At 35.8% G+C, this 22,882-nt stretch overlaps 2 protein-coding genes across 4 annotated transcripts in view; one reads left to right on the top strand and one right to left on the bottom strand.

The window, feature by feature from the left end:
* Positions 1 to 17,272, bottom strand: part of LOC101736163 (histone-lysine N-methyltransferase, H3 lysine-79 specific) — a 30,647-nt gene extending 13,375 nt beyond the window's left edge. The window contains exons 1-2 of one of the 2 annotated variants that reach the window (XM_004933504.5): positions 16,965 to 17,272; positions 12,099 to 12,272 (exon numbers count right to left, since the gene is read on the bottom strand). In XM_004933504.5, the coding sequence (XP_004933561.2) occupies positions 12,099 to 12,272; positions 16,965 to 17,069 (279 nt within the window). In that variant the 5' untranslated portion in view covers positions 17,070 to 17,272. Of the gene's footprint in view, positions 1 to 12,098; positions 12,273 to 16,727; positions 16,885 to 16,964 lie in introns of those variants that run through there. The other variant, XM_012696694.4, reaches the window with a different exon arrangement.
* Positions 17,273 to 17,276: 4 nt separating this feature from the next.
* Positions 17,277 to 22,841, top strand: LOC101736026 (adenine phosphoribosyltransferase). 2 transcript variants are annotated; one of them, XM_004933503.5, is made up of 3 exons: positions 17,277 to 18,392; positions 19,414 to 19,651; positions 20,019 to 22,841. In XM_004933503.5, the coding sequence occupies exons 1-3, from the start codon at positions 18,304 to 18,306 to the stop codon at positions 20,241 to 20,243; spliced, it is 552 nt and encodes a 183-aa protein (XP_004933560.1). In that variant the 5' UTR covers positions 17,277 to 18,303; the 3' UTR covers positions 20,244 to 22,841. The 2 variants fall into 2 exon arrangements, with proteins under 2 accessions (XP_004933560.1, XP_012552152.1); XM_012696698.4 differs by lacking the exon at positions 17,277 to 18,392 and adding an exon at positions 18,446 to 18,718.
* Positions 22,842 to 22,882: the final 41 nt, after the last annotated feature.

Below are 22,882 nucleotides of genomic sequence, written 5' to 3'. Positions count from 1 at the left end.
CAATGGGATCGTTGTTTATGATATAAAAAACACTGTCATTAGAATAACCAACAACTCCATCGCTGCCAACGAAAATCTATTAATAAAAACTATTGGTCGCGCAGTAGTCGAGATTCGACTATAATTAATTGATATTATAAGTTTGAACATTATTAAGGTTCTATTGTCAAAGATTTATTATACTTCTATAAAATCACAGATTTCGCCAAGACTACACTTTAGACAAATAATATTAAATAAATAAACAATATTAACCTCAATTTCACCACCGACTTTAAACAATAACAAAAGTTTGACAATAAACAAAGAATGTGTTGTTTCAAATACATGGTAGTGTGTGTAATGTTCTTTTTTTAATTGATTTAATGTATTTTTAGGCATAATTTAAAAAAAAAATATTAGCATTCTGCACTCCTTCTCTATATCTTATACTAATATATAAATCTACAGTGATTTTACGGATGTTCTGTTATAACTACTGAATCATGCATCCGATTGACTTGAAACTTGGTATCCATGTAGAAAATACATGTACTTAATGGATAGGCTAATATTTATATGAGTGTTGGACTCCCTACACCAGTTGCGGGGGCGTCAATGATGAGAATGTTTGTGGGGGTGAGAAATAATAATGTTAATTTTAAATGCCCAGCGAAGCGGACGGGTACAGCTAGTTCTTTATAAGTGTGTGCGAAATTTCATACTCCTCCGTCTGCGCAATTTTCGTGAAAAGAGGTACAAAGTTTTTGCTTCACGTATTAATATAAATAAATATCGCATGATACCGCCAGACATTCCTCCCCGTTTTCATTTCTGAACAGATCAATATTCGGGATATACGAAATACCCGACCCGCAGAACTTTGACCTCGTATAGCTATCAAAAACTAATTTGTGTAATGTTTTTTTTTTGTCAGTTAGGAGCGGCTTCGGGACCGCTCCTAAGTGACGTCATCGTTTGCCTTTCATCATATTATTATTGTCTTGTGTTTATTTTTATACTCATTACATTAATGTGTGTGTGTATGTGTATATAATATATTTCAATTGATTGGTACACAAGTTCATTGCGGGAATCAAGATAAAATAGCTTGTCCTTCGGATTACATGTACCTACCTCATCGTCTGGACACAATGTGATCGTCGCGATAGACCTTGGCAACACAGGAATTATTATTAGAGTAGATAAATAATACCCAACTACTTACTTTAAAAAAAAGGATACATTTTTTGCTTACATATCACTGGTAATCAATCTCAAGGGGTTGCTAAGCTTTTTTTATTTATTGCTTGTGTTGTGTACTGATACTTGTGTTTTAATTTGCGTAATTACTGGTGGTAGGACCTCTTGTGAGTCCGTGCGGGTAGGTACAACCACCCTGCCTATTTCTGCCGTGAAGCAGTAACGCGTTTCGGTTTGAAGGGTGGGGCAGACTTTGTAACTGTAACTATACTGAGATCTTAGAACTTATATCTCAAGGTGGGTTTTTTTCCACAGGAGAAAATCGCCGGATCCCCACCCGCACGGCAGGTGGGGTATGTGGGAGTCGAACCTCACTAAAAACTCCTGCCGCTCACAGCCGCAGGAGTTTTTAGTGAAAGGTGGGTGGTGCATTTACGTTGTAGATGTCTATAGGCTCCAATAACCACTTAACACCAGGTGGGCTGTGAGTTCGTCCACCCATCTAAGCAATGAAAAAATAAAAATATATAGTACATTGTGAAGGCCAGTTCGCATTTTAACGCTATTATGAACGAAACAGGTTGTTACAAAGCTTTTTCGACGTTATAAATGAGTAACGGAAATAGACCTTAACTGACTTATAAAAGTTTCGTTACGTGAAACGGAAACCTTGGGAGGGCTATGAATCAATTCGCGCATTTGTTATTGAGCCGGCAGGGATTTATAAGGCTATCTTCTATTTTTTCTTTTGTTACCTCTGTATTAGTCAAGTAGAAGAATAGACGCCTTAAGATAAAGATTCCGTGGACCACCTTTTACACCAACGTGTTTAAGCCGGCAGGGATTTATAAGGCTATCTTCTACTTTTTTTTTGTTACCTCTGTATTAGTCAAGTAGAAGAATAGACGCCTTAAGATAAAGATTCCGTGGACCACCTTTTACACCAACGTGTTTATTCTGAGAGAGCTTAATATCAAGACTAGAATTTCGACTATATGCCTTCGTAGGGTGCTGGAATTCTTCGGACATAATGCTCGTAAAGAGGGTCACAATCTTGAAATCTTGGACAGCTGATGGTGACAGGCAAGGTAGAAGGCAAACGTCCCAGAGGACGCACTCCCACGAGACGGTCGGACCAAATACGATCTTCTCTGAACATCAACATCCACAATGCCCTTCATGAAGCTAATGATCGCAGCAGATGGAGGGAAATCGTACGGGAGAAACTGATGCAGCGGGGGTCATGATCCTCAATATTGAGGCAAACGACGCGAGGAGGAGGATTAGTCAAGTGTTAAGATTCACAATTACTCGGATTGTGCAACGAACCCAAGAGATCGTTGTAGGCTTTGTGTTTTAGTTCAAACTTCCGTTAATTAGAGCTTATATGATGCACGGCCAATATGGAGCCGAGATTAGCTAAGTTCTCAATAAGATTGACGGGTATTCATTGTTGGCTAGACGGTTTGGTGGTGTATAAATAACACTATTGAATACGGAATTTGAACTCGGGTAAGAGGTTCTGAGATAAATGTGATTAAAAATTTGATGGATATCAATGTCAGATTTCTTATCTCTTTCCCGCGTCGCAGAGAGCAGATTAAAACGCTGACGTCATTACACAAAATATTGCATTCTGTCTAGTTCTACTTTGATATATCACTATTAATAGGTTTTAAATGAGGCAATTAAAAAAATATCTCTCTACAGACGGATTTGCTTTATAAAGAGACCGTATTATTATCAAAGTATTTGTTACTAGGGGCCCGCTCCGGCTCGGGTCTATAAAAAAATTTCAACGATATTTGACTTGTTTTATTTTTTTAAATAAAAGAACATTTATTGCGGCATAGTTATAATAGTTAGACATATGCTGTCGCGACACTTTTTGTAAATAATAATTTGTTCTAGAAAGTCGTAGTACATTATTTTATTCTATCATCAATCGTTGTCGCAGGGCACGCGATGTAAAGCATATTTTAGGTAATTTTTTTACACCTTGGGTTACATTATTGGAGTTTTCGTAAGGATCCCTAATTTCAATTCAATACAAACAAAAAAACAAATCTTTCCTCTTTATAATATTAGTACAGATTCTTTGAATTACGTTGTAAATAAATGGAACCATAAAATTCACGAATACATATCCTTAAAATTGGCAAATTTTTCAGTTTAAATAAACTAACATATGATTTTTCGCAATAAACGAAAAACTAATATTTGTGTAAAACATAAATTACTTACTTCGAGTATTTCGATAGCGAAATCAAGCCTTACAACTGAAAGTTTGAACAACTTAATTTATAAAAAGACTTTTTACCCCCGGCTATTTTTTTATAGATACGGTTAAGCTATGAAGAATGGGTCTGCTTCTCCGTCCATGCAACTTGCTTTAGCGTATTTGGGACAATAAAACAAAATAATATGATATTAAAAAAAACACGTCTGCAAAAATGCTGGTCTCCTCAAGTATCTAATTCAATTTCTTCAGTGTCCACAGCTTTTTTGGTGCTTTATTTCTCCCCTAACCCGAGTGTTGATACTAGGGCAGTTTGTGGGATACTGAGTTTGTGATACTGGGCGTGGATATATTTACGTAGTCGTATCTTCATCATCATTAGCCCCCAGACATCCATTGCTGAACATAAGCCTCACCCAAGAATCGCCACAATGGCTGGATCCACGCAACCTAAATCCAACGGATTCCTGCTACCTCTAAAAAGTCCTTGTAGGAGACCCATCTATACTGCGTTTTCCAGTTGTATCTGCGGTCTTCATTAGCCCAAACGAGCCGTAAACTAATCCATTCAAATTCATCACTTTCGTGTTTATAAACTTAATATAACTTACCTCGCTAAAACAAACTTCTTAAAGCAGAAACACGCACCAAAATCCCTAATTTTTGCGTGCCCACATCACAATCGATTTCAGTAATGGTCACATACAAGACGATTGCCTCCGCACGCAAAAAATAAGAATCTTAAAACAATCGACCGATCACTGCGTCAAGGACATAGCCGACTGTCTGACCACGCAGACGGTCGGTATGTTGCACTAATGAGCCTACATACGTCTACATCGAAGTTAGGCCTGTAGAGGACTGAATTGAGACGCGCCTACACTCGGGGTTACATGACGTAACCTAACGCCGAAACTTGGGAGCTGGGACCTAACGCCGAAGCTTGGGAGCTTGGTGGAGAGCCAAGATAGAGCCAAGATTCACAGGAATATAGAAAGCAATATCGTCGCTGTCAAACCAAAATCTGCTATGTGCAAAAACTCTATTTTGAATTAACAAGTAAAAATATTTTCGTAGAAAATTTTATATTGGAAGGTGAATTTTTAAGAACTATATCAAATGAAAGCTATAGATAAATATTAAAGCTATAGACACATAACAGTTTTTTTTTTATATACGGTAAATAGGGCTGTGAACTATACGAAAAGGTCAAAAAAGTAAAAATCTCAAAAAGTGCACATAGCAGATTTTGGTTTGACAATGACGATATGCTATTTTATCAAAAAAAGGTAACCGTATACAACAAAAAATGAGAGCATCATCAATGTTGTCAAAGTCAATAAAATATGCATTAGATCACTCAAAAAGTACTGATAAAAGTTTTGATAAAATTTAAATTGGCCCACACGAGAATTATAAGAACCATCAGGTAATAGAACAAATTCTCAGCCCTGTAAAGTCGAATATGTCTAATTTGAAGATTTGTGATTAGGAATAGTAAATCACATTATGTTCTGACTTGGAACGTAATTCAGAAATTGTTTTTTTTTTTTTTGTATTGCTTAGATGTGTGGACGAGCTCACAGCCCACCTGGTGTTAAGTGGTTACTGGAGCCCATAGATATCTAGAGCGTAAATGCGCCACACACCTTGAGATATAAGTTCTAAGATCTCAGCATAGTTACAACGGCTGCCCCACCCTTCAAACCTAAACGCTTTATTGCTTCACGGCAGAAATAGGCGGGGCGGTGGTACCTACCCGTGCGGACTCACAAGAGGTCCTACCACCAGTAAAAGAAATTATGTCCGGTGTTTTATTAAAACTTCTGAGACAAGGATCTGGGAAGCAATTCTGTAGTTTGATGATGACGTCATAGATGTACTCAAATCTTTTTTTTTTCATATTTGAAGAAATCTATGTACATAGTAACTATAAGTAAGTACCTTTGAATTTCGGAATACTGGCAATAAGCATTAACAGTAGCTATTCGATTTAAAAAAGATAAACCTTTACCTTTAAAAAAAATGTTACCAAATAATAAACAGCAATTAATAAATATGTTATTCACATAAATGAATAGACAGATGTAATAGTTTTAAAAAAGCAACCTATCACTGCATCTTAACCTTAATCTACCATAGAATAAAATACCAACTTAGGTACCTATATAAGGACTACATTATGTTCAATACCGTCTACTCTAGCCTCATTGCTGCATTATAAATATCTGTGGCTACCGGGCATTTACAATTTCGGTATATATTATAATAATATTAATACGTGAAGCAAAAACTTTGTACCCTTTTTACGAAAATTGCGCGGACGGAGCAGTATGAAATTTCCCACACTTATAGATAATATAGAGAAAGAGTGCAGAATGTTAATATTTTGATTTATTTATGCATACAAAATACATTAAATCGATAAAAAATATACTCTTTGTTTATTGGTAAGCTTTTGTTACTGTTTAAAGTATGTGGTCAAATTGAGAATAGATGAACATTATTTGTCTATAATATTTATCTATATCGTGTCTTTACCTATAACGTATCTATCTATGCCATATATCGTTTCTTGGCAAATTCTGTGATTATAGAAGTATTATAGTCTTTGACAATATAACCATAAAAATGTTCCTTATACTTATAATTTCAATTAATTATAGTCGAATTTCGACTATAGCGGGACCACTATCTATATATTAATACGTGAAGCAAAAACTTTGTATCCCTTTTTACGAAAATTGCGCAGACGGAGGAGTATGAAATTTTCCACACTTATAGAGAATATAGAGAAGAAGTGCACAATGCTAATATTTTTTTAAATATTGCATAAAAGATACATTAAATCAATAAAAAAAACATTACACACACTACATATCGTGTATTTGACGCACACACGCATGCATACTATTGTCAAACTTTTGTTCTTGACGTCTGTTGTCAAATTGAGAATAGATTAAATATTGTTTGTCTTTGTTAGTATTTTTTATAGTGTAGTTTTCGCGAAATTTGTGATTATAGAAGTATAAAATACAATCATAATAGTGTACAAACTTACAATTCCAATTAATTATAGTCGAATTTTGACTACAGCGGGACCACTATTCTTCATTATTAGCCAATTGATCTATTGTTAGCACAGATATATTGTTTTTAGATAATTTCCTTTGGCAGATGAGCAATCTCCATTTGCAACGCCAACGTCAACTTTAAAATATTTTAAAGCAACGTCCACGTAAGTGCCGGATAAAACGTAAATTATCTGTCATTACACAAATATCTTGCATAGGAGTAATTGTGAGTTAACGCTAACAATCTAATGGCATTGCTTCCTTACGATCAACTACGTGTTTAAATACTATACTAGATTTTGTCATATTGTTTTAAATTTAAATACACTGTATGGCAATAACGGGAATTGTATCTTCCCAAAGGAATGCTAGTATGTGATCCAATTGCTAAGAAATCTTCATTATAACATATCAACAAATTCGACGGCACATTTGAACGTAATACTGTAAAACAGGTAGGCAGCGGTTTGGCTCTGCCCCTGGCATTGCTGTAGTCCATGGGCGACGGTAACCACTCACCATCAGGTGGGCCGTATGCTCGTCTGCCTGCAAGAACAATAAAAAATAAAAAATAAAAAAACATTCACCTGAATCTATGTATGGATGAAGACGTGGCATAACATAATAATATAATAATTGGAACAATTTTTACGTTTTAATTTCGCGTTTGACTAAAATATTGTTAATGGTCGATCGATACTCAATTGCGCTAACTAGCATTTGTCTATTTATTTATTTTTTATTTACCTGCGTTTTTTTTTTGACCCTAGAACTTATATCTCAAGGTGGGTGGCGCATTTATGTTGTAGATGTCTATGGGCTCCAAAAACCACTTAAGACCAGGTGGGCTGTGAGCTCGTCCACCCATCTAAGAAATAAATAAATAAAAAACCTAAACATCTAAGTGTTTTCCGTGTATAAGCCAATCATTTTTTCTTTTTTTACCGCCTCTTGTCTTTCACGTTTCTTTTCTGACCACAAAAACTGTCTAGTATTGGAAACATCAGAAATAATAAAATTAAACTAGTGACGTAGCCACGTACCATCCGGCTATGGAATGAGCTTCCCCTCCACGGTGTTTCCCGAGCGCTATGACATGTCCTTCTTCAAACGAGGCTTGTGGAGAGTACTTAACGGAGTCAGCGGCTTGGCTCTGCTGAGCATTGCTGAAGTCCATGGGCGACGGTAACCACTGACCATCAGGTGGGCCCACTCGTCTGCCTACAAGGGCATTAAAAAAAACGCGTGATTAAGCTGTAATACTCGTAATAGTCTTAATTATGTCAAGAACGCGCAAAATACGGGTACAAAATACTACGACGTTACATATCATCTATACTACTAATAATATTATAAAGAGGAAAGATTTGTTTGTTTGTTTATTTCGAATAGGCTCCGAAACTACTGGACCGATTTGAAAAATTCTTTTTCCATTAGAAGCCGACATTTTTTTTTTCATTTTTTTTTATTTTTTTTTTTTGGTTTCATGTGTGTTTTAATGTTTCCGAAGCGAAGCGAGGGCGGGTCGCTAGTGTTGTAATAAAGTAACAAACACGCAAATCATTGAAGAAAAGTTTCACAGTTATCCAATTTCGGAACGCAACCTAACTGGTCTCCGCTTTCCTTGGATAGAGCAATAAAGCTACAGAAAATGTCAAACGTAACTCTGCCACGTTTAAAATTTAGCGTGACGATTCAAACGATTTTATTGATCGCGGTAGACGGAAGACGGTAGACGGACTGGAAGACGTAGCGTGGGTAGGCCTCCCATAAGGTGGGCCGACGACCTTTTGAGGTTCGCGGGGATCCGCTGGACGCAGGCAGCGCAGGACCGGTCTTTGTGGCGAGCCTTGGGAGAGGCCTATGTCCAGCAGTGGACGTCCATGGGCTGGTAGAATAGAATAGAATAGAATTGATCGCGGTCACAAGTAAACATGGCATAAGCAAACAAATTATAAGTCCTGTCGCTGGTGTTTTCAGGTAGCTTGGATTTCATGATGTATTTTAGAAATTATTGTACTTTTTTTTTTGGTCAACGTATTTGGATGAAGCCAAAGGTGAAATTGATTTAAGATGGGACCGCTTTAAAATAGATTCACATTCAGGGTTTTCATATGGCTTTTATTAAGGTATGATGTTGTCTGATATCTATGTAGGTATTATGTACAATTCTTTAATACGTTAACAATAGTTGAGTAACTGAGCCGTAAATTCGAGTATAATGTTTTTATTTAAACAGCACTAGCGACCGGCCCTCGCTTCGCTTCGGAAACTTTAATTTATTATTGATTTCTCCACGATTTAATGGGTATTATTATACATATAAACCTTCCTCTTCAATCACTCTATCTATTAAAAAAAACCGCATCAAAATCCGTTGCGTAGTTTTAAAGATTTAAGCATACGTAGTGATATAAGGACAGAGAAAGCGACTTTAGTTTTATACTGTAGTGATTTGCATATGAGTTTAAGCCTGCTAGAAGTTTATTAGCACCAAGAAATAAAAATAAATTGATATAGAATTCAAATTTTCATTGTAAATTCGATATATGAAATATTCTGTACATAAAAAGTCGTCTGACGGATGCGGTTTAGTAAACAAATTCGTGGATCGATTTAACGCCCGTCAGTGAATACAAAAGTTGAACTTTACTTGAATAATATTTACCAAAATAACTGCCTATGTAATGTGTATCGTTGTAAAAATCAATAAGGCGATGCCAAAATAAATATTCAGCTGTGTATTGACTCGCTAATGGGAGTCGAACCGCTACGCGAGGTAGTGTTCAGGTGTAATCCTAACCTGCATTGCACCTCTTGGAGCCTCTGGGTCTGCGGAGGGACTTCGGTTCCCTCTGTATTTTGTACCGTATGTTCCATGGGGAGTGCTCTGAGGAATTGTTCGAGATGATACCAGCATCTCGTTTTTACCATCGCACCGCCCGCCACCGGAGTAGAGTTCATCCATACTACCTGAAGCCACTGCGGTCATCCACAGTGCGTTTCCAGAGATCTTTTTTGCCACGTACCATCCGGCTATGGAATGAGCTCCCCTCCACGGTGTTTCCCGAGCGCTATGACATGTCCTTCTTCAAACGAGGCTTATGGAGAGTATTAAGCGGTAGGCAGCGGCTTAGCTCTGCCCCTGGCATTGCTGAAGTCCATGGGCGACGGTAACCACTCACCATCAGGTGGGCCGTATGCCCGTCTGCCTACAAAGGCAATAAAAAAAATAAAAACCATTACATAATAATTTATGTGCGACGAGAACGGCGGAGAAGAAAGGGCGGGTCGCTATCAATAATAAAATTTAATGTTTCCGAAGCGAAGCGAGGGCGGGTCGCTATCAATAATAAAATTTAATGTTTCCGAAGCGAAGCAAGGGCGGGTCGCTATCAATAATAAAATTTAATGTTTCCGAAGCGAAGCGAGGGCGGGTCGCTATCAATAATAAAATTTAATGTTTCCGAAGCGAAGCAAGGGCGGGTCGCTATCAATAATAAAATTTAATGTTTCCGAAGCGAAGCGAGGGCGGGTCGCTATCAATAATAAAATTTAATGTTTCCGAAGCGAAGCGAGGGCGGGTCGCTAGTCTGTTATATATCTTGATGTTAATGTTAGCTACCGCTACGCTAGAAATTTTCACATCATTTCGGGTCCTCCCGATCCACTAACTGGTACTTTTAGGTGCCTTAAGCATCGGTCATCGTTCTCGTCGAACCCGTCGCTTGCGACAAAGGGCTCGGCGAGTAAATTAACCCACAGTGATAGCCCACTGAGTTTCGCGCCAGATCTTACCAGTGGGTCGCGTTTCCGATCCGGTGGTAGATTCTGCGAAGCACTGCTCTTGCTAGGGTTAGTGTTGAGCCCGTGAGCTCACCTACTTCTTTGGTTTGGCTGACATAGCCTCTCAAGACTATCAGCTTAGGTAGGAAAAAAAATTAGAAACTCTAAAGCGAAACAACAAAAAAAATGTCTATTTATCTACAACGCCTTGAACTTACCTACCTGCAAGCTCGATTTGATTCCTAATTACATCCAAAAGGATTATTCAACATAAAAAATATTTATATCGAGTTTAATATTCCAGTCGAAGCGCGGTATGTATAAATAATATTCTAATGCCGTGCCCCGTGCCCACACAAGTCTAAGGCAGACGTCGCCTACACACAAAAGGTAATAAATTAATTATTCACGGTACATAGGGCGATGAACATTCTGTTTATCGAAGCGGTTGCTATGTTTTGTTATATTAATCTTTTGATGAACTTTTTAGATGTCTGTCTTTTTTTTTATTGCTTAGATAGGTAGATGAGCTCACAGCCCACAGGTGTTAAGTAGCTACCGGAGTCCATAGACACCTACAATAGAAATGCCGGCACCCACCTTAATATATGAGTTCTAAGGTCGCTGTATAGTTACAACGGCTGCTCCACCCTCAAACCGAAACGTATTACCTACCCGTGCGGCCTCAAAAGACATCCTACCATCAGTAAATTCGGTAGTAAGTAAAGTAACATCGGTATTTTTACGAGCTTTGGCTGCTGAGGTTGGGGATAAATAAATGCTATTTACTGAAACACTAACTAAAACTAAATTTAATTATTACGACGCTTTTTTTACAATAAAACCATTTAACAGTACTTTTTCAGTACAACAGTATTTTTGATTCAAATTTATTAAAATTTATTTTCATTTTTTAGTTGGATTTTCTATAAAAGCGTATTTTTTTAGTTTTTTTAAACCATTGTTTATTTTCCATTTTTTAGTTGAATTTCTATTATTTCAATATTTTTTTTAAAATACACATTAAATTTTCATCAATCCTTAATAAGTATACGAAATTTCGAGATAATCCGACGTTGTGAAGGGGTCAAAATAATGTTCAAAGATTCCGTTACAAACATACATACGTCTGAAGCTAGTAAAAGCCTATTAAAAAGTACATATAACGGATAGCAGCTTAATACCAAAACAATTAGTGATCTGTCCCGAAGATAAAATATGAGTATGAGCTAATACTAAAATCTGAGCGATGCTCGTAAAAGTCCAGACTACAGCACATTGATTTAGGGGGGGAAAGTCCTGAGTACATAGCAATTTCCCACTGTATTGGAGGAAGCTAAGCTACCGACAACTATGCGCTCACTTGCCATATAAAATGGAAGGTAGATATAAAAAAAAAACGTTATGCTGTGGTATTGACATTGGAATGACTATGATGTCAGCTTTAAGGTTTTTTGCTTTTACCAGCGGACCCCCATGTAATAGCTATTACTACGAGCGTACCAAGTGTCCAGACTGTTAGGTCTCTTATCGCGAAAAACAAACAACCGCATCGTCGATACAGCAGGCAATTTATAAATGACGTCATATCGAGTGTTCAGGTGAACAGAATTATCAAAGCGTGCAATGTACATTGACATTGTCAATGCCGAACCAACTAACAGATAATGGACCTGCTGTTATCTACCCACGTTAATACTGATAACGATCATTCGAGTTTTGTATTGCGAATATTACGCAAGCAATGATCGCGTTGGCCTTAATTAAGAATTATAAATTTGAAAAATAAATAGTATTGAATTAACGTATGTACTCACCCGAATATATCTTTCTAAGTCCGGAGGTATATGTTCTTCCAATTCATACAAAGTCTTGTTTTCTCTTTCTTTCTTGTCTTCGATAGAGTCATCTCTATCACACGCAACACTATTTTCAACCTTCAATTTTTCCTGGCTAGTATCATTATTAGCATTTTCTTTGGTGTCTTCAGACTGTAAGCAAAATTTGATACTTTAAATATATCTCGCCCGCGTCCAACCATACTTTTGCTGCCTGTTATACGATAGATTCTGTTTTTTATTTTATTTTTGAAAGAAATAGAAAGACGAACTAAGTTGACCCCTAGGGAGCCCAAAACAGCCCATTAAGAGCTCATTCATTAATGCCGAATTGCGCCATTTTGAGAAGGCGGCAGACATGAGAACCCTCTCATCGTAGCCGCTGGAAACTACATACCCGACCCAGTAGATCGAATGGTAAACCGTCGACGTCGCCCAAAGCACGTCATTACGGATCCTCCTGATCCATTAACGGTGCTTTTAGGCACCACAAGCACCGGTCACCGTCCTCGTCGAACCCGTCGCTTGCGACGAAGGGCTCGACGAGCGAATTAACCCACAGACACAGCCCACTGAGTTTCTCGCCGGATCTTCTCAGTGGGTCGCGTTTCCGATCCGGTGGTAGATTCTGCGAAGCACTGCTCTTGCTAGGGTCAGTGTTAACAACTCTCCGGTTTGAGCCCCGCGAGCTCACCTACAAACGTTCGGGCGAAGCTGAAATAGCCTCTCAAGGCTATCAGCATAGGTAGGAAAAAGAAAAAAAAAATGCCGCATCTCAAACTGAGAGAAAATCGAAACCTCAAACATTTAAATTACCAAATGTTCAATGAATGATAAATAAACCAGCAAAATGATCGTGTATGATTCTATAATGACATTGCACCTGACTACACTTAATAATTAAAAAAACAATTTCTGATGTGACAGTGGTACTAAACATTTTATGCTTAACCTTTCATCGATTGAGTATAAAATGGAAACAGTTCGCAGCAATTGTTTATGTTATTATCGACGCTCGTTTGCAGGGTTGTTACCTATGAGTTTTTTTTTTTGGTGCACCTATTGAGACAATGTGCGCAAAGTCACACCTTACCATGACTACACTTACACATATGACTGCCATCACACACCTTAAGACCTGAGGCCGTAGTGTCAAATGTGTAGTTGAATAGCGGTCCTTAGATCCGAAATGCATGACAGCTTTGTAAAAGTAAGATGGAAACAATCAGTACAGGCTCATAAATTTATTTTAAAGAAATTTTCGAAACATGAATTTCAGCTGCCTATTTCAGATTTGCCTTTTCCAGTTACCTTCTGTTGTAAATTGTTCGCACTTACTGTACCAAGATTCGAAGGACGCTATCAGGTAAACAACGCAAGAACGCATGTAAGTTAAACGCATTAATTACACCCACATTAATATTATATCTAAAAATTAAAAATTAATTAATTTAAAAAGTGCCAGCCCTACCCAGTAAGTGACCTTAATGACTAAACGTGCAGGGCTGGCGGGCCAGCGTATGATTATTATCACAGGACAACCAGGACAATGAACAGTTAATGTATAATCAATATCATATAACTGATCCAACTAATATTTATATTCATTCCTGTAATTGGCAACATGCAGTCTGTAGTGGCAGGTAACAGCAATGAACATATGGAGTAGTGCTTATCCTGCTCTTTACATTTGAATGGGGAGGAGGGATAGATCAATACATGTGTCATTGTAGTCGTCGTGGCCCAAAGGGTAAGACGTCCGGTGCATTCGTAACTAGCGATGCAACGGTGTTCGAATCCCGCAGGCGGGTACCAATTTTTCTAATGAAATACGTACTTAACAAATGTTCACGATGGACTTCCACGGTGAAGGAATAACATCGTGTAATAAAAATTAAACTCGCAAAATTTAAATTTGCGTAATTACTGATGGTAGGACCTCTTGTGAGTCCGCACGTGTAGGTACCACCGCTCTGCCTATTTCTGTCGTGAAGCAGTAATGCATTTCGGTTTGAAGGGTACCATTGTAACTATACTGAGACCTTAGAACTTATATCTCAAGGTGGGTAGCGCATTTACGTTGTAAACGTCTATGGGCTCCAGTAACCACTTCACACCAGGTGGACTGTGAGCTCGTCCACTCATCTAAGCAATAAAAAAAGTGGGTTCATAAGGTTTACTGACATTTTCCATCATAACCTATGCAAGTGTAGTGTTATTTCACACAGCCCATATGCACATAATCTCATTCCAGGTCATCAAATCCAGTTTTTACAGGATAGCCGTTGAAGGACTGCTGTACGCGAGGAATGTTAATGTTCACAACGCCTTCAATTTAGAACCGATAGACTGGTTTCTGACTGAATCTTTTCAATGGGTCGCGATTCTGATCTGGTGTTAGATTCTGCTACGCACTGCCCTTGCTGGGGCCATTGTTAGCACATTCTCTCAAGTTGAGCCGTGTGAGCTTACCTACAAGTCACAGCATTGGTGGAAGAGCACCTAAAGCTAGTGAATAGGTAGGAAAAAATAATTGTCTTTTACTGGTCTTTGGGCCTATATGATCCTATACAGGTATTATTATTATGTTTTAACACACTATCAGCTAAATGGGCTGATTTATATATGTTTTCATAATTGAGAATCGGCAACTATATTCTCAATGAAGTTGACCGTAAGTATCACCACTCATTATCCTGCCCTTCTCCCAGTCACCTGGGGTCGGCGCAACATGTTTTCTCCTTCCATACTCTTCTATCATATATCATTTCTTCGCTCACTCCCCTCTTACCCATATCGTCTTTCACACAATATATCCATTTCTTCTTAGGTCTACCTTTTCCTCTATATCCTTCCACATTCATAGTTAACACTCTCTTACCAACCTCATTTTCATTTCGTCTCATCACATGTCCATACCATCCCAAACGCGCACTCCTCAGCATCTCTGTCACAGGTGCCACTTTCAGACTTCCTCTAACATATTCATTCCGTATTCTATCCATTCTCGTTACTCCACACATCCATCACAATATTCACATCTCTGCTGCATGCAATCGCCTTTCATCAGTAAGTATCACCACTCTCCCTATTTATTTATTTATTTCTGTCATGAAGCAGTCTTGTACTCCAGCTCGAAGGCTCAGAGAGCCATATTACAACCGAATGTATACTTCTACCTTATATGTAATTAGGTATGTAGCAATCATTTCTTACTGGTGGTAGGACCTCTTGTGAGTCCACACGGGTAGGTACCACCACCCCGCCTATTTCTGCCGTGAAGCAGTAATGCGTTTCGGTTTGAAGGGTGGGGCAGGGTGCAACTGTACTTGAGACCTTAGAACTTATATCTCAAGGTGGGTAGCGCGTTTACGTTGTAGATGTCTATGGGCTCCAGCTCCACTATGAGCATATCATTGGGGCTATGAAAGTTGTATATCCTTTAGGTCCTGTATGTTGGCTAAAGCAATGAAAGAAGACCCAATTGTCAGTAAGCCTGGACAATGAACACAGTATTTTAAACTTTGGCAAATCCATTAATTATCATACATATAACGTGCTCTGGCCAAAACTAGAGACGGTGCAAAGCTTGAAGAAAATATGCATTTCAGCACACCACATTGGTCATAACACAGAAAACAAAAAAAGCTTTAAGGTAAAAATACTATAAAAGCTAACAACCCTAACAACAAACATGAATACCAACATAAACATCAGCATTCAAAATGCTGTTTGAAGATTAAACATAGTTGAGTACAACATTAAATATTTGAAAGCTTCAATACTACAGACCAAGTACTATTAATAGGATAAGTCTAAATTTGTGACAGCTCTGACATTATAAAATTAGAAAAGAAATTAATAAGTTTTTGTGTTTTCCGTCTCTATGGACACCATTCATAGTACAGGCTTGCCTAGAGTTAGAACTTGTTGCAAGTGTGCATTTTCATTGCCATCAGCCTTTTTATGGCACTAGGCAAATAGTTGTTATGTCAGTTCCATTTAGACTTAGATTTTTTTTGTCTTAAAAATATTAGTATAGATAATATTTTTATTTTCTTCACTTAATGTTAAAGATCTTTATAAAATGCGCTATCTTTATAATAAGATTTTTATTAAGTCACCAGTGTTAATACTAATGTTAGAATATTGATTTAGAGATAAGATGGCCTCTAAAAATATTTGATAGAGTTGAAACTTTTTATTATTAAAGAGTCCAAATATTGTACAATTTTATTGATTGAATTAGTTTTTCATCAGATTCAACTGCTTCAAATGTTGTTAAAATTATATTTGATATATGATGTTTATAAATAGGAGTTTTAATAACTAAATAATAATTCAATTTAATTAAAACTATGTCAGTTTGTGTATTTAAAATTTTTAAAGATTTGGAAGAATCAAATAATATTGTAGACTAAATTTCATGAGATAACAACAAAAAATTCTACATAGTACATTTTTCGTTTTTTTGAAACTGTAAAGTATTTCCAGAATTTTTAAAGTATATTCGTGTAATGACTAACGATATTACTATAATGTCTATAAAGTCATCCACTGTTGCAAAAATATTTATAGATAACTTTATTAAACGTTATAAAAACATACCCCACTCTTAGTGTTGTAACCAAATATTTTATTGCAATACCACATCAAAAACTTTAGAAAAACATCTCTGCGCGCATAATGTACATTTGTATATAGCTTGATGCAGTGGAAAACGTCTGCATGCGAACGCAAATCGATTATACTGCACTGTGCTTTACTATCCGACCTAGGTATTTAGATGCGCGAAAAATCAATAATTTATTTCCCGCCTAATCAACAAGTTGCCGTTTTTCTTACCTTTGAAACTACATGCGAACAACTCAGTCCTAATATTGATTTTTCTTTCTGTATTTCTTGTTTTTTGGTTGCGATTAACTTGTCCAGGTCGATAGCTGATAGCATTTTTATGTTATGCTTCTTTATGATAGGTATTTATCTTTTCCACTTTCGATATTACATATTTCAATGGTTTCCCTGTAATGTTATTGTTCCTATATGTAGTAAAAATATTTAATAAATTTTAAGTTTTAATCATTCGGTAACTATAAAAAATAAAAAGTCGTTATGAATAAGTTTGAATTTGTTTTGTTATCATTGTTATGACATTCTGACTTTTGGTTGTTAATGTTAGTTACATTCATCCATTGGATAGGCAAACGGAACGTAGCTTTAACCATCTTTGTAAAAATATAAAGTACAAAGGAACAAAAAAAATTAATTCACAGAAGTTAAATGTTAATAAGCCAACATAATGTTCGTTGAAACTTGAAGAAATGTCACAATTCACCAAACTTGATACATCGTGCTCCCACCAAAAAAGTTGTCTCGGTAATTATTATCGGCGCTTCTAGACATTCCAAGCACCAGTCACCGTTCTCGACGAGCTTGTTGAATGCGATAAAGAGTTCGGCGAGAAATTAAACCACAGACACGGTTCACTGAGTTTCTCGCCGAATTATCTCAGTGGGTCACGACCACGAGATTCCGATCCGATAGTAAATTTTGTAAAGCACTGCCCTTGCTAGACTAGTTAGCATATAATGTTAGCTATGTTAGCATATAAGCCAGTCTGAGCCTGAGCTCGCCTACACAGTGAAGCTAATTCAACCCTTCGAGATTACTAGCATAAGTAGCAAAAAAGAGAAACAGCTTTATTCAAAGCAAAAAAATACATTGTAACACGTACGAAGTAAAAACAGCCTTTGAAATGGTTCAGTACCACTACAGAAAGTGAATACGTGAACATTATGAAAGGAATAAAACTTTTTTTTGAATATGCTTGAGAAAAAAACATCCTTGTAGACTTGTAGACTTTTAGAGTACCTAGTCCCTTGACGAATGACTGTAATATTTAAATGAGAGTTGAAGTTTCCTGAATGTCAAATTGAAATAACCTAACTTTATCACGATACAAAGATATAAGGATGCATAAAGAGTACATTTAGATTTTATTATTTTTACTCTACTGACTTATTAAAAATAATACTTAATAGAGCAAAAAAATATTAATCAAATTACGTTTATAATTTAACAAAAATATTGAAAACGTTTTTGCTCAAAGGTTAGGTCACCTGCACTAATTTAACATACCACTCATTCGAAATATTTGCATAAAAAAGTATTATTAATTGAAAAAATGAATAAAGACTACGAAAATAAAGTAGTCGTTCTAAAGAGTAAGATAAAAAGCTTTCCCGATTTTCCAAAAAAGGGAATCTTATTCTGGTAAGTGAACTCCTCGAAGTGTTAAACAATTTTGAATGTTTCCTGCTTTTTTTTTTTTTTGAAGCGGCAAAGCTAACGTCTTGCACTGACTGTCCGAATGTTATTGTACGAAACTTGTTTAAATGAAAGTTTATTTTGAAAGTCGTGAGCGAGATTTAGACACCTGTCAAATATCTTTTGTACTAAGATACCCGCTACATTTTAAGAATACCCGTATCAGAAACTTCTCTGTCTTATTGTCTTAGAGTAGTAACTGATATGACCGGTGGGTGGGTGGTGGCTTTGCTTTGGAATATCTACGGGCTCTCAAAACCACAGAACACTAGGTACTACCTATCTACTGGTTGTGAGGACATTCATTTGTCGAAACCAACAAAAAAATCCATTATGTTGACTAGCAACACAGGGCGACTCTCATTTAAAAAAGTACTTGCAAACAATTCAAATGCAGTGAAATATTTTAAATCATAAAAAGTTTTTATGTCATGTCTTTCGCTGCTTGTTTATGTTGCACCACCCTGTTCACCGTGATTACCTTCTGAATCTGTGAATTAATATCGACGCTTGAAAGGCAAACGTGACCAAGCGACTATAACTGCTTTGTACATAAATGATAGGCAATAACCATATTCGATGCGCAAAAAATATATATTTGTAGGTCTGTAAAAATCATTTCAATCTTACAGCTAGATTCGTTAAAATATAAGTTTTTTCAGGTATTTCAATTTTAAATTAGTCTACTGTAAAGTTCATGCATTGTCGCTTAGTCACGTTTGCCTTTCAAGCGTCGATACAATATTTGTAATACAAACATAAACACGTAGAAGGAACTTGTAGTGTATTAGTGAGGGTACTTGTTCTCCTTTTAACAAAAAAAATATTTAAGTGCGGGTTGCATAAAGACAGACACACAATGAACGGATTTGTTATCGAACACATGTGCTTAAGTTCTTTATTAAATAATAAAACATAATAGAACTCTATAGAATAACATTAGGAATCTATATTATTATGTTTCCAGGGACATATTTTCGGCAATATCAGATGGCAACATATGCAAACTATTGCAATCACTATTAGTTGATTGTATACGTACAAAATTTCCCGACGTAGAAGCTGTAGTTGGACTAGAATCTCGAGGATTCCTGTTCTCTTTCTCGCTTGCTTCAGAATTAGGAATCAGCTGTCTTTCAGTCAGGAAGAAGGGAAAGCTGCCAGGAGATGTAATATCTTATGAATATGATTTAGAATATGGTTCGGTAAGTAACACTGGATCAAATTTCTTGGACCGTGAACTATGTGTAAAGAAATAAAAAGAAGTATTGTCTCTGTTGTTGATTTTTAATAGTTTAAAAGCTATGATTTATGTTGAAAGTTGGTTGTCATACATATTGCTTAAAATACTGCTATAATTTCTATGCTACCAATCTTCTAATGTTCAATATTGTACCGACTATCATTAACATGCTGCAAGCGAAAGAAATCATTTTCATTTGCTTTTAAATATGTGTCCTGGGATAAAGATCGAAGCTTATAGTATATAAAATTTACAATAAATTATATCAATTGTCACAATGTCTAAAGTATTATAGAAATGTCTAAAGCATTTAAAAAAAATCTTTACAGGACACATTGGAAATCCAAAAAGATAAAATACGGCCAGGTTTAAAATGTCTGCTAGTTGATGATTTAATAGCAACTGGCGGTTCCATAACGGCCGCGACAAAATTACTGCAAACATGCGGTGCCGAAGTTCTTGGCTGTTTGGTCATCATTGAACTTAAAAGTTTGAAAGGAAGAGAGAACATTCCTGAAGGTATACCAGTGCATTCCTTGATTCAATATGAATAGGAGTTGAAGTATGATATTTCACACTACGGTTAAGAAAAATTGGGAGTCAAATCTAGATCTAGTAGAGATCTAGACGTTTTTTGGTATATAATGATAATGACATTTTTGTGACAATTTAATTGTTATTCGATATTAATTTAAGTTTCTGTAGTTCAAAATTTCCTTTTTTTGCGATGTATATACATATCTGTTATTGCTTTCCTTTTTTTTTGTAATATTATTATATTATTATGGGGTAGTTTATGTGCATACTTAATGTAGAGTATGGAAAAGTTAATTTAATTAAAGACTGTTACTAATGAAGCCAATGTCAGCATACTCAAATTACTTTAAAATGATGTGAGCAATCAAGCTCATGGTATGGTTTAATACAGTTTTCAGGGCCATTGGGTAACAACCACCTACCTGTTTACTTGTACTGCATAGCTCTTATGCAATTCATTAGAGGATAAAAAACGCTGTTTGTATAATTGTAAGTTCAACTTAGCTTCCTACAGTTGACTGCAGTTTTCGCATTGTAATGTCTACATATAATAAAAACTGGAAGGCATAATAAGTATAGACAAAATACTTAAGTACCGTTGTCTCGTTATTTTTTTTAATTTTATTTTTTTAGTTGAATTTTTTATTCATTTATGATCAACGGATACAGGGCTTAGCATAAATATAATTTCTACATACCGAGCATGTAAAAACTTACAATATTCTGTAATATGAAAAATTATATGAAGTTGATAGATAGATATCTACAACTTAAAGGTCGCCATACAAATTAGACATGAGTTCTAAGGACTCAGTTTTTACAGTACAACGGCCGCCCGCCATTTAAACCGGGCGCATTACTGCTTTACGGCAGAAATAGGCAGGGCGGTGGTACATACCAGTGCGGGCTCACAAGACCACCAGTAATTACGCAAATTAGAATTTTTGCGGGTTTCATTTTTATTACACGATGTTATTCCTTTACTGTGGAAGTCATTCCTGAACATTTGTTAAGTACGTATTTCATTAGAAAAATTGGTACCCGCCTGCGGGATTCGAACACCGGGACAGTCTCATCGCTTGATACGAATTCACCGGTCGTGTTATCCCGCAGGCCACGATGACCTCATGATATATAATGGATTAATGAAAGTGGTAGTAGGTTGGGTTAAAACCACATCACCAGGTCGTGTCTTTATTGCTGGCTAACATATCTTATAGAATAAGCTCGTAAAATAAATCATAATATTTAGATATTATAAAGAAGTTGTTGAATAATAATAGCCACGAGTTTGATCCGTGAGGCTACCAATCTAAGTCGTGCGCAAATAAAGAAATATAGTTTGGAAGATTATTGATATTATCTATGTGTAAAATATTAAATGTTAAATCAAATTTTATTTTCAATAAATACATCGTACGAATAGCGTAATTTCTAAATAAAATATTACAATAAATATACTATATGGATTTATAGTAATTAATTCATTAATTCATATTTGACATTTTTTTATGAAACTGAGTGTTCTAATAAGTGACTTGATTGTTGCCATCTTGAAATTTTGACCACTAATATGGCGCGAATTATTTGTGAAAACATCTTACATGTACCTACAACTTAATTGAAATGCGATAAAATACTATTGAATTTGTTTTTTTTTTAATTTCATAAACTGAAAATAAAAAAGAAATACAATCAAAGTGTACACGTTCATGCGATTATAAGATATTATTATTTAATATTCATTAACATTCCCAGTGCAGAAAAGACTTGATCGGTTGTTATGTGTGATAACCTCACTTTTAAATTTGTTTGTATGTCTACCATTTTTGGACTTAGCTTGTTAAATTGTTGACCAAAATGGAAGAGAAAAAAATTCGTTTTTTAATATTATCTTCTATCCAAGTGACCTCGTTAGCTGACCGACGCGCTGGTAAGTGCAAATAAAGGCTCAATAGATTCCAAAGATTCGCCATCTGTGCATAGGTATATCTAGAGTTAGGTATGTAATTGTATCTATATAATCGAGTAGATTAGTAGATCGAACAAAAATTTTGCATTGTATATCTAAATATCATGGAGATCGAACAGAAACTTAGCATTTCAAAGAGATTTTGCGCATATTCAAGTTCGAAGAACAAAATTAGGCGCATCATTTATAATATATTATAGCAATGACACCCGCTCGGTAAAAGATCTTTCCTGTGTTTTAGTTTCTGTTGAACAAAAAAAAAGTTTTTTTATTTTAAACTTCGGACAATATTACTACTTATTTTATTAAATATCTTTCGTGTCATATTTTTTAGATATTGAATGTTGTTATTTCACAATATATCAATTGGAGATTCAATATGACAAAAGAAAATTTATTGACAATATGACAGTAAAATGTTATTTTTTATCAAACTATTTCATTGAATATTAATTGTAGACGTAACGGAGTGTGCATAATGAACTTCTGATTGATTTTTGAATTCATTTATGGATTTATTTTAATAATTTTCATACATTAAAATGTGTCGCCAATATTGTTAAACATTATTAAAAAAAATATTGTTATTATAATATACTCTTCATTCCAATTATTAAGTTTTAATAAATTTGTTTTTAGAAAATTTATTGTTTGATTCATCCCAATCAAGATTAGTCTGCATAT

This window comes from Bombyx mori, chromosome 28, assembly GCF_030269925.1.
Source record: "Bombyx mori chromosome 28, ASM3026992v2".
Taxonomy (NCBI): Eukaryota; Metazoa; Arthropoda; class Insecta; order Lepidoptera; family Bombycidae; genus Bombyx; species Bombyx mori.
The sequence above is the reverse complement of the archived record's forward strand: the minus strand, read 5'-3'. Positions and strand labels throughout refer to the sequence as shown.

What these genes read in the sequence shown, in the direction of transcription:
- LOC101736026 (XM_004933503.5), top strand. Translation starts at nt 18,304, where the DNA reads ATGAATAAAGACTACGAAAATAAAGTAGTCGTTCTAAAGAGTAAGATA. An exon ending in AAAAAGGGAATCTTATTCTG is followed by an intron (nt 18,393 to 19,413) that starts GTAAGTGAACTC and finishes TTATGTTTCCAG; the next exon opens with GGACATATTTTCGGCAATAT. An exon ending in ATGATTTAGAATATGGTTCG is followed by an intron (nt 19,652 to 20,018) that starts GTAAGTAACACT and finishes AAATCTTTACAG; the next exon opens with GACACATTGGAAATCCAAAA.